Source organism: Triticum dicoccoides, chromosome 5A (assembly GCF_002162155.2).
Source record: "Triticum dicoccoides isolate Atlit2015 ecotype Zavitan chromosome 5A, WEW_v2.0, whole genome shotgun sequence".
NCBI lineage: Eukaryota > Viridiplantae > Streptophyta > Magnoliopsida > Poales > Poaceae > Triticum > Triticum dicoccoides.
In genome coordinates, this window is record NC_041388.1 from 410,221,946 (window position 1) to 410,233,835 (window position 11,890).

Consider the following 11,890-nt stretch of genomic DNA (forward strand, 5'->3'; position numbering starts at 1 on the left):
CCTCTACAACAAGACCTACCGCCCAACGTCTCAGCTCAGGTTAGTTTTGCCGGATTCCTCCGCCGGTTCGCGTTCGACGCTCTGTTTCGCGCCAAAAGAGAAGCACCTCCCCTGCGCGGCTGCGCCATTCGCGCCTTCGAGTTCGTCTGCCGAGCTAACTGAGAATGCTGGTGGCGCAGGTTCCGGCTCCGTTTTTCGACCTCTCCTCCGTCCATGGCGCTCCGGTTCGAGGTCTGTCCAAGTTTTAATGGATAACATGTGCTTCGCTTTCTCTTCGAGATTTCATATTCTGTAGTTTGGTCGGTGCCATTTGATTCCTGAGATAGAGATGAGAAGCAAATCCGGCGGTTTCTTTGTTCGGTCTGCGCAAATTGGAGTTTAGCTGAAGAAGTTAGTGGTGACGAAGTAGATAAGATTGTACCGCTTCCGTACTCTAGCTGATAAATTAATATGACGTCTGGATGCGATGCAATGTCGTGTTCTACATAAATATATTGATCCAGATTATTTTCTGCAACCACAGACTCCCAATTAGGCTAATACTGTTTTATCTTAACACCGAATCATTATTGACTAGTAATACTGTAGTAGTACTCCTACTGACCAGCACTCCAGAGTTAATGCACCTACTGCCCTAGGCACGTGTTTTTCAGAGTTACATATTGTCTTTACCTGGTACTGTATTTGGTGCCTGTCTTAAGGTAAAATCTTCAAGTTTTCTTTCTTTATTACTCTTCAGAGGCTTATAGTCTTATAGTGGTCCATACCTCCATATAATAAGAAAAAGAATAAGGGAAATAGTTTGAGAAGTGGCTCCACGTGGTACATGCTCTCAGAATGATACAGAGAGATGGTACAGTGGTAGTGGCACCACTGCCAGCTCATATTGCTGCCTGTCAAACCTCATTACCTCTGTTGGACAAAATCATGGAGGGTGGCTGATCGAATCTAAGTTCTAGCAAGCAGGAACATAAATATCAAAGTTTGTTTAAAGATGAAGCATTGACCATAAAGATGAATCTGGGGTGAAAATTATTTTGTTTTCTGCTTGCAGGTGTTAGGAAGATTTAATCGTGCTCGCGCAGCTCGGTTAACTCTGCCACACTTTACTTGTCAAACGCCACTTTTTATGCCTGTTGGTACCCAAGGTATTATATTTCTGGATCTCGTACCATTTCTCTGCCATATGCTAGTTCAGTCTGAAATGGAACCTTTTCGTGTGTAAAATATGAAGTTGCTGTTTTTTTGTACTGTATAACTGAGATCATACGAGCAATTAGAGGTGACTTGAATGGATAATGTCGGATTTATACATGTGCTGATGAATAATGTTCTAGCATTGTATTATTCATGGAAAATCAGAAATTCTTAGTTTCTATGTCTTAACTCTCCAATCTTCACTAAAGCAAATATCGACTTCAATAATTAGTTACTATTCTCGGTTAACCCAGCTTGGCTGTACTTGTTTCCATTAAACTAGTTCAGTTTCATACTGTGATTAAGAGATTTTGGATGTGACACAAATTTGTGGAATGATGTGTGTGATTCTTGCATCTCACAATTATTCTTGTTTCATTCCTCTTTCTTTTTTCTTTTTCTTTTGCCCAGGTACAATAAAAGGCTTGACTACAGACCAGCTAGAGACTATAGGTTGTCAGATTATTCTTGGAAATACCTACCACCTTGAACTTCGTCCTGGCTCTCAACTTATTGATGACTTGGGTGGCCTTCACAAGTTTATGAATTGGAAAAGGGCATTGCTGACTGACTCTGGTGGTTTCCAAATGGTTGCTCCAAAGCATTATTATCTATTTATCCTTCACATTAATTAAGTGTTCTAATTCACTATTTGAACTTGTAGAACTAACTCAGCTAAGTCAATACTAAATAACATCTGTCATTTCCATTCTACATGAATCTTACTGTACTCTACTTTAAATCGTGTGTGATAATTGTTGATTTCTGGCAGTGGCTTAATGATATGCGATGGCTAATATTTCTGTTTGGTTCTACCAGCAATTAGTTGCTCTACACATCAAATCTTGGTTCCACTTTTGAGCAAAATTTGAAACATGTAGTTGTTTGCTACTCCCTTCTTTCCAAATTACTCGTCGTGGTTTTAGTTCAAATTTAAACTAAAACCACGACGGGTAATTTGGAACGGAGGGAGTAGATATTAAATGGCCTGCTGAGTTCCATCTGTGATCTTTACATTAGCATGGTTCCAGTCAAATATCTATTCAAAAGTGGAGAGCCAGCATTTGTTGGAATATTACCATTGGCATGATCACTTATTTAGCTTAGCGCCCCTTTCAATTATTTAGGTTTGCTTCTGAAATGTTACTAATTTGTCAACATCGTTTTAGGTTTCTTTGCTGCATTTGGCTGACATTACTGAGGAAGGAGTTACATTTCAGGTACCCTTTACAGCTACCTACTATCTCATACACTTGCTCTTCATAAACACAGCTTCAATTTGGTTTCTTACTTTTGTAACATGAATATCCTATAGTCAGATTAAATTAGGGTATATATTAGGGTAGGGCACTGTTTTTGATTCTTGGTTCGTTGAAATAATGCCCATATTTGTTATCATATGGTAACAAAATAATTAGGCAGGTTCAGGTTGTTTTAGGGCTGGCAAGTATTAAGATTTTACTTTTTCATCGTAAAGCTGAATTGTTATTATTTAAATGTCTTTCTATATAGTACATTTTATTTTCTGAATTGTATTTTCATTTTCCCATGTAATCTTGTTATTTTCAATTGTGCAACTGTAATTTTCAATATGACAAGGTGAATAGAAATTCAAGTGGTCCTGTGAGACTGATGTACAATTAACTGATGGTATTGTTAGTTGGCAGATATTGAATAATGAATAATCAAGTGTCATGTTGCCGCATTTTGTCATCGTGTACAATGTCTAATGCTATCCTTTTTCTAGTCCATCTACTATGTTGATTTTCATGTTGATGCTAAAAGCAGAAAGTTTCTTTAGCTTTCTTTGTGGAAATGAATTTCCCCTGCATTTTATGATGCATTTTTACTTGTTTCTCTTGGTCCCTGGATAAACTTTACTGCTGCGGAGAACTGCTTTCCGTTTTGAACATTCTCTAATTTTATTATTCTTCTGTGTACAATCTACAGTCTCTAATTTTATTATTCTTCTGTGTACAATCTACAGTCACCCGTTGATGGGAAACCCATGCTCTTGACGCCTGAGGAATCAATCCATATTCAGGTATGTCCTTTCCTTGACGAATTTTTTGTTGAGTCACTGTGAACTAGACTTCTGCTATCAAAAAATCCTGATTTTACACCTTAACACTTGTGTGCCCGTTCATCATATTTCTGGGACATGAATGCAGAACAACATTGGAGCTGATATAATCATGGCTCTTGACGATGTTGTTAAGACAACAATTACCGGCCCGAGGATAGAGGAAGCTATGTATCGTACCCTTCGTTGGATTGATAGGTGCATAGCTGGTATGGTTATTAGTCTTGTGACTCTTGGCCAAATTGTATGCTCATCTGGTTTTTGTAATCAACTATTTCCCATCTTCAAGTTAATGCTCAGCATCATGTCACTCACTGCCTCTACTTATCCTATGGCTTTAAGATGTATTGAAGACCAGTTGAAACTGCAATAAGCATGGTTAACTAAAGTCTGATATTTTTTTTCCTTCCAATGTTACATGTAGCTCACAAGAAACCTGATGTTCAAAACTTATTTGGGATTGTGCAAGGAGGATTAGATCCGGTTCTGAGGTTAGTTTATATGGCTTCTTGTAGTACATGCATGAAAGGTACGCATTCATGCAATCAATGCAGTTTGATAAGTTACTTTGCAACTCTTGTAATTCCAGAGATATTTGCGTGAGGGGCTTGGTTGAGCGGAACCTTCCCGGGTATGTCAGACTAAATATTGACCCATAAATTCCATGCACAATTTTCTTATATGCAGCCAAAAGATCTTTTTCGTTTTTCCACGATCTCCAACATCTGTCACATACTTGAAAAGTTAATCCTTTTTAATATGTTTTTTTGTATTTTCCACGACTCCCTGCAATTCAAGAGTTCAGTGGCTCAAACTTTGAATTTCTTGTTGCTAGATATGCCATTGGTGGTCTTGCAGGTGGTGAAGATAAAGACTCGTTTTGGCGTGTTGTTGCCCAGTGCACCGCTGGATTGCCTGAAGATAAACCACGATATGTTATGGTAAGTTATAAGCTTCTCAAATTGCTCATGTTAAGCCGATTATAGATTGTGCTTGATACAATTCACCCTTGTTTCAGCTTTCAACAACGCAGCACGCAGAACTTGTTTGGTTAATGGTTGCTGTTTTTCTGATATGCAGGGTGTTGGTTATCCACTTGATATTGTAGTATGCAGTGCTTTGGGTGCAGATATGTATGACTGTGTCTATCCAACACGCACTGCTCGCTTTGGGAGCGCACTTGTGCCTGAGGTAGGAAAATTCTGTCCCTGACAGCCCTATGCAATTCAAGCTGGGTGAAGCATTTTATTCTAGCACTGATATATTTCAGTCTTTTGGCATTCAAAGAACTTATCTTACATTAGCTTGATATGGGTAAGAACAGTAACATATGCAACCATAGTCCATTCGAAATTCTGAGATCACATCCTCTGTGCTTTCCTCACTCAGCATTACTGTAGCGAACTCACATGAGAGGTGTGCCCGTGTGAGTGAATGGGAGGGGATATTGTTTCTTCTAGAAACCCCATAAGCTGGACTTGCTGATAAGCCATTTGATGGTGTTGCAATGGGGACCCTGGCATTTATGCTTGTTGGGTGTACTGTCTAAATTAACTGTGCTTGTTGTAGAAGCAGGCACATTTATAGCAGGTTTAGGCTTTAAGCTTATGTTAAGATAATCTTAATTTCTAAGTTGGTGCTAATCTAGTTTATCTACCCCTTTAACTTTAATTCCCGTCAATGATTTATTAAACTTATTTTTTTCTGCATCATCTTAGGGTGTTCTGAAGTTGAAACAAAATGCAATGGCAACTGACGAACGGCCCATTGATCCTTCCTGTCCATGTATGGTATGGCTTCAACAACACTAGGAACAAAGTGGTAAACTGATTGATATAATTACAATCTTTGGAGTTCTGTAACATGGTTGTCTTGTTTTTCAGGTCTGCAAGAACTATACCCGTGCATACTTGCATTGTCTGGTCACGAAAGATCCTATGGGTTCTCAACTGCTGTCATATCACAATTTATCATTTATGGCGCGGGTATCCTGTCATTTTTTTTGGCTGAGTTGTTCATTTTGAGCATAGTTGGCTATTGTTTGATCACTCTCATTTCTGTTTCAGTTAAGTAGAGATCTCCACATGTCGATTCTTGAAGGGCGATTTCCAGAGTATGTTGTCTTATTCGACATAAATCTGCCTGATTATTCAGTTAAATTGTGTGCTGTTAAATAACGAAATTCTGCTGACATGTTTGCAGATTCGTTAGAGGATTCTTGAGGGTGCAGGTTTGTTTTGCTCTGCAATCTCTGTTCTATCATATATGATTGAATAAAAAATAGCTGAGCAACAAACTGCTTCCTTATACCATCGCCACCCAATCATCTACAGAGCTAAAACCATACTCTTGTCTTGTTATTATCTTTCTTAGTAGTTTGTGTTACCTGTAAACACTAAAATCATGATGATGGCAGTTCCCAAAGGGCGACGTGCCAAAGTGGGTTCACAATGCAATGGAGGTTGCTGGCATCGACATATCGGAGTGCTGCACCCCGACCAACTGCCAGCACGACGCAATGGAGGCTGCCGGCGTCGACATTTCGGACTTCTGCCCTCCCACCAAATGCCCCTGACGCGGAACGCTCAGGGGCATTCATTACGGATACCACGATACCAGTTGACTATAGGGGAGGGTTGTCGCGTGGAAGTGATCCCTCATACTTAACATGACGCGTTTTCATGAGGTTTTTTTTGGGTCATAGACTGTAGGCCTGGCTCTCATCCATTGCTTCAGCATAGAATTTTCCAACAGTATGCTGAAGTCAGCCGCCCATAGGTTTTGATAGTCTCCAAGGTGTTATAGTACGTATCTGTCATTGATTGTTTGCAAGCTGCTGCAAATGTTTTTGCTGCAAGGACAGTCCACGGGAAGTTGTAACAGCATCATTATTTATACTCACGAAAATTGTTACTGTGACGCAGGTCATTTTGTTTCACTGAACATGGCTTCTCGAGACTTCACACTCTTTGTCCAAACTCTGGTCTTCCTCACACTCTTTGTTGGCTTGAATGCGTATTTTGTGGATTTCTTTGTAGTGCTTAGGGTTTGTTGGTGGTCCACTGGCAGGTGGTTTTGCAACGCTGTCGGTTTCAAGGCATGGAAAATGTCGCGTGGGAAATGTGTGCGATCTTCAGGAAAATGACCTGGCTGGTCATCTGGATCGTCCATTTCTCATCGGACGGCGGACAGGGCTGGCAACCAGTATCTACTGGCGCCACGTGTCGGCCCCCTGCTGGCCGTCGCTTCCCGTCAAAACGCGATACCTCGCGGGATCCACCACCGGTGACGAGGCTGCTCAGCTCAGCCGCACCGCACAGGTGAGCACCAACACAGATTCCAGCGACTGCGACTGGTCCCCACGCCGAGCCCTAGTATCTCCCGACAAAAAACGCGGGCGACACAGCGCTGCTCCTTTACCCGCTGCCAGGTGGGTCCATCCCGGAGGCCCAGCACACGGCCTCACATGTCAGCGGGTGAAACCCGCAAGGCGTTAGTATCGCAGATTCCGCCGTTAGTATCTATGCTAAAAATGATTATTTCAAAAAGCAGCCATTACAAGTCGATCTCCGGGGACTGAATTCTGAAACCACCTGCCCGCCTCTGCTCCTGGACCACTCCGCCGCCGTCCTCCCGCCGCCGGCGCCGATGGAGCGCCTCCGGGTCGCCGTCTCCCACCGCCCGCCTCTGCTCCTCCCCGCCCCGAACCACCTCCGCCGGCGCCAGCTCCACCTCCCCCTCCCGCTCGCATCCCGCCCCCTCTCTTCGCGGCATCGCCTGCTCTCCCCCGCCCCTCGCCGCCACGCCCGGCACCTCCTCGCCTCCCAAACGCCCGGCCCCGAGCCCGACGCGGAGGCCAGCGCTGAACCCGCCGGCGCCAAGCTCGTCCCGCTCATCGTCTCCCTGGCGGCCGGCCTCGCCGTGCGCTTCCTCGCGCCGCGGCCCGCCGAGGTGACCCTGCAGGCGTGGCAGCTGCTCTCCATCTTCCTCTCCACCATCGCGGGGCTCGTGCTGGGCCCGCTCCCCGTCGGCGCCTGGGCCTTCCTCGGCCTCACCACCGCCGTGGCCACGCGGACGCTCCCCTTCGAGACCGCCTTCTCCGCCTTCACCAACGAGGTCATCTGGCTCATCGTCATCTCCTTCTTCTTCGCGCGAGGATTCGTCAAGACCGGCCTCGGCGATCGCATCGCCACCTACTTCATCAAGTGGCTCGGGGGCAGCACGCTGGGGCTCTCCTACGGGCTCACCGTCAGCGAGGCCTGCATCGCGCCGGCCATGCCCAGCACCACCGCCAGGGCCGGAGGCGTCTTCCTACCAATCATCAAGTCACTCTCGCTCTCGGCAGGCAGCAAGCCTAACGACCCGTCGTCGCGGAAGCTCGGCTCATATCTTGTGATGACCCAGTTCCAGGTAAGTGGTGTAAATTAATTTTCATTATTCAATGCTGGTTTGATGAACTTGGTGCTGGTAATTTGGCCATAGAATAGATCGATCATACAATCCTGCCACCATAGGATTCTAACAAATGAATGCGCCAGATGCGCAGTTGCTAATTGTCACAACACTTGAACTCTTGAAGGGTGCATTCCCGCGGCCGTTTTTGTTTCAGAAAGGGTTCAGTGCTCAACTGCCGATCGTGTTACCTTGATTATATTAACCTCTTGTGGAGCGGTGCTCTGCACAGGTTGAAGGTGGTGCAACATTTCTTTGTTACTGATTGGGTGATGTGGGGTGTTAGCATGATTTTCCTAGGCGCAATTAGTGCAAGAACCTGTAATCCTATATGCGTCAAATCGATGCTTGCTTGGTCAGAAGTTATTTAGTGTACACCCCCCAGTGCTGAAATTAATTTTGGAGCTCTAGCATGTCAGTTTGTTATTTTGTGTATTTCACTTTCGTGATTTCTCAACAGCCTTTCTAAAGGGAGTATCTTATCAGTTGGAGGATTCTACGGCGAAACTAGAGTAGTGCATTGTTCACCTGATTCCTGATTCCTGACAACATTATTCAGTAAATTGATGAAGTTGAACTGAAGAAAACTTATCTGGAAATAAAAAGTGACAAACAGTTAAACACAACAGGCATGGTTGAAATATGAAACCTAAGCTTGGTCCATATCGTAGGGTTTACTAAGGTAAGCCACTGGGAGGTGCGAATCAATCTGATCAACTGTAAGACCCAGGCCAGCCATTTTAGTCTAACTTTCGTCTAGAGCCTATTTACAGGTTTAAATTATAAGTACGGAGTATTTGTTTTACTGGATAATGATGATAACATTTCGTGCATGGAGAATGATGACCATGAGATCACTGATGTAGGAAATAGATGGAGGTGTTAGGAAGAAGGGTGCCTTTCATTATAAAACCAATGCCAACCATCCTAAATGGAAAGTATACTGATGATTTCTTAAAACCGTTGTGCTCGAAGTTAACCATCCTAGCAGGAAAGCTACTCAACCATGAAGATTTTGCTTCTTGCTTGCATCCTATCTTAACTAAACAGAACCCAACCTACAAGTAACAATGCAAGAGTGAGGTTAAAGCCGTTTTATCTACTGGCCTAGCCTTAATTTGTTGTAAACAACAGTGATGCTCTAGAACTTCCATGGTATGTGCAGTTTCAACTCTAATAAAGTTCATATGTGACTGACTAATTAAATCATCCAGCATTTCTTACAACATAACTATTATGACGTCTTGAAAAAACATAACTATTATGCTCTTTTGTTTCTTGGCAGGCAGGTAGTAACTCAAGTGCTCTCTTCCTGACTGCTGCAGCACAAAATCTGTTATGCTTGAAGCTAGCAGAGGAGCTTGGTATCGTAGTTGCGAATCCATGGGTGTCATGGTTCCAGGCTGCTAGTTTGCCAGCTATTGTGTCTCTGCTAGCAACACCATACTTGCTATATAAAATCTTCCCCCCTGAAATAAAGGACACACATGAGGCCCCAGCTTTAGCTGCAGAGAAGCTGGAGCGCATGGGTCCAGTGACCAAGAATGAGTGGGTTATGATTGGTACTATGATTCTTGCAGTGTCATTATGGGTTTTTGGGTAAGCTTCTATGTTAGTAATAAAGTGCCCCATAATATTGACCTGTAGTATGTCATGCGGCTTGTGGTGTCTTTTACTATGCTGTTTTCAGTTTGTAGTGTTGATTGAGATTTTCATAGGTTAGTGCTTCCTCTAAATTGACTACATTGATCTATCAATGTGATATACTGTTTAACTGACGGGAAATTGTGGGGAACTCTTGCTTCAGAAAGAAATTTTGTTTAATTGATAGGCGCCTAGTCAAGTATGACTGGAATAATCTTACTTTATTTCAGTTTATGAATTAATTTAAAACTGTTCACCGATATTGATAGCAAATTCAGCTATATGTTTGTAATCTGAAGTCTGGAATTTAAAACTGTTCACCGATATTGATAAAAAATTCAGCTATATGTTTATAATCTTAAGTCTGGAATTACTTATTCATTGTTCAAGATGTTTGCACTGAAACAACATTTAATCTGGAGGATGAATCGAAACCAATGGGATAACTGCCTTTGTATGTTCGAAGTGAAAACTTGTATCTCAGTCCCAAACCCAACTCAGTATTATCCCATTTCTGCTCCTAATCCTACTTCCAGTTCTACATGTTCATTTCAAACGCCACCTCATTCTGCTTGTTTATTTTTAGTTCCCTTTAGTATGTTATAAAAATACGATATATCTGATGGCCAGAACCATGAATCAGACAGAGCATCAGAATACCATTTACTCCCTCTGTTCCTAAATATAAGTCGTTGGGGGAGTTCAGTTGATGAACAGATGGAGTACAAGATATTATGCCGTGTGCCCTAATTGCTCTGCGTCACATATTGTCTGAACTGGACTATTGGTCATGATGTCTCACTGCATAATCCATTTCACAATATCTGTGCAGGGATGCTATTGGTGTATCTAGTGTTGTTGCTGCAATGCTTGGGCTCTCTATTCTTCTCCTGCTTGGTGTGCTAGACTGGGATGATTGCTTGAGTGAGAAGTCAGCATGGGATACACTGTCCTGGTTTGCAGTTCTAGTTGCGATGGCCGGACAGCTCACAGACCTTGGAATTGTGTCGTGGATGTCAACTTCTGTCGCCAAGCTGCTTTCATCTTTCTCATTGAGTTGGCCTGCAGCTTTTGTTGTTCTTGAGGCCTCCTACTTCTTCGTTCACTATCTATTTGCGAGTCAAACGGGGCATGTTGGAGCTCTATACTCTGCGTTTCTGGCTATGCATGTAGCAGCTGGTGTTCCTGGTGTGCTGTCCGCACTTGCTTTGGCATTCAACACAAATCTGTTTGGCGCACTAACACACTATAGCAGTGGGCAAGCCGCGGTATATTTTGGAGGTACGCAGATTCATTTTGTTTCTGTATTTTCAAATGGAATTTCCCTGCATTTGCATGTGGCTGTAGATTACATACAGGCCGGAAAAGGCAAAAAGAAAAATTGTCGCAAATAAACATGTAGAATTAGAAAAACAGTTAATTTAGTTTATGTTGTGTCGATCATCTTTATATATCTATATATCATGCTAAAACAGTAAGTCTGCTGATATCGATAAGCTCACATAGTCAGTAACCTGTTGCTTTCCTTCCGCAGCGGGGTACCTGGAGCTTCCAGATATATTCAGGCTGGGCTTTGTAACAGCCCTGATTAATGCTTTGATATGGGGAGTTGTTGGCACCTTTTGGTGGAAATTTCTCGGGCTTTATTGACAGTAGCTGCACTATTAGTCGACCAAAGACTTTCCTTTGGAACTCACTGAGCTGTCCATGGTTCCGGGGTGATCTTCCTTCGGTGGTCTGTTGATGATAGGGAAATGTAACAGATTGTCTGTGTCAAGCCTTCGGTCATTTCCTCTCCATCTTGTACAGTTCCCCATTTTCTGTCTTGGAAATGTAGATCGGAGCTGAACAGTTTGGTGCTAAAATATGTCAATCTTGTTACAGTATTCTCTATGGTTGTGGAGTACTTGTTCTGTTTCTGAAATCTGAACTTGCAATTTTTACATGCATCTTTTCCTCCCCAAAGTACTAGTATTATCTGAGCGAAGAATCGAAGCGCTCCAAGTAGTAATTCAGGGCAACATGTGTAAAAACAAAAACAAATGTGCAGCTAGCACCTGCAGCAAATATTAACCTGGACACGATATGAAGCACATCTTTACCGATATGTGTAGCACCTGCAGCAAATTTTGTTGATCTTCCACCCCTGTGTTATGCACACACCCAAAAGGAAAATTCACACAATTGCATCAAGCAAATGTCACACACTGCGATGTCCATCCATGCACAAGCTAAAGTAATTTGCGGCAAAGTTAAGAAGATCCACAACAATTTCAGTGGATCTTCCTCCAACATCTGCTGTAAAAACTACTTCATCCGTCCGCAAATAACTGTCGCTCAAACGGGTGTAAGGTTCTCCTGGTTGAACTTGGCACTGACATGAACATGCTTAAGTTAAGGGAAGTAGAAAAAAAGGAGCGCACGTATCCACGATGCGTGCGGAGCGCAGCGGGGCACCAGTACCACTGTACACCAGCATCTACAAGACTACAAACAACCACGCCGTTGCGGACC

The 11,890-nt window shown here is 43.1% G+C and overlaps 2 protein-coding genes across 3 annotated transcripts; both read left to right on the forward strand.

Annotated features, from left to right (window-relative positions):
• The first annotated feature begins 6 nt into the window (after positions 1 to 6).
• LOC119301900 (queuine tRNA-ribosyltransferase catalytic subunit 1-like) lies at positions 7 to 6,223 on the forward strand. Of its 2 annotated transcripts, XM_037578893.1 has the most exons (16): positions 7 to 39; positions 180 to 231; positions 1,055 to 1,148; positions 1,609 to 1,787; positions 2,367 to 2,417; positions 3,185 to 3,241; positions 3,369 to 3,489; positions 3,705 to 3,771; positions 3,870 to 3,911; positions 4,116 to 4,221; positions 4,361 to 4,471; positions 4,999 to 5,070; positions 5,164 to 5,265; positions 5,347 to 5,393; positions 5,483 to 5,510; positions 5,697 to 5,855. In XM_037578893.1, exons 2-16 carry the CDS (start codon positions 214 to 216, stop codon positions 5,853 to 5,855), a joined length of 1,254 nt encoding a protein of 417 aa, XP_037434790.1. In that variant the 5' UTR covers positions 7 to 39; positions 180 to 213. The 2 variants fall into 2 exon arrangements, with proteins under 2 accessions (XP_037434790.1, XP_037434791.1); XM_037578894.1 differs by lacking the exon at positions 7 to 39 and having other exon boundaries at positions 214 to 231; positions 5,697 to 6,223.
• Positions 6,224 to 6,857: 634 nt separating this feature from the next.
• Positions 6,858 to 11,300, forward strand: LOC119301901 (dicarboxylate transporter 2.1, chloroplastic-like). The gene is made up of 4 exons (XM_037578895.1): positions 6,858 to 7,690; positions 9,018 to 9,331; positions 10,209 to 10,657; positions 10,911 to 11,300. The coding sequence occupies exons 1-4, from the start codon at positions 6,929 to 6,931 to the stop codon at positions 11,024 to 11,026; spliced, it is 1,641 nt and encodes a 546-aa protein (XP_037434792.1). The 5' UTR covers positions 6,858 to 6,928; the 3' UTR covers positions 11,027 to 11,300.
• Positions 11,301 to 11,890: the final 590 nt, after the last annotated feature.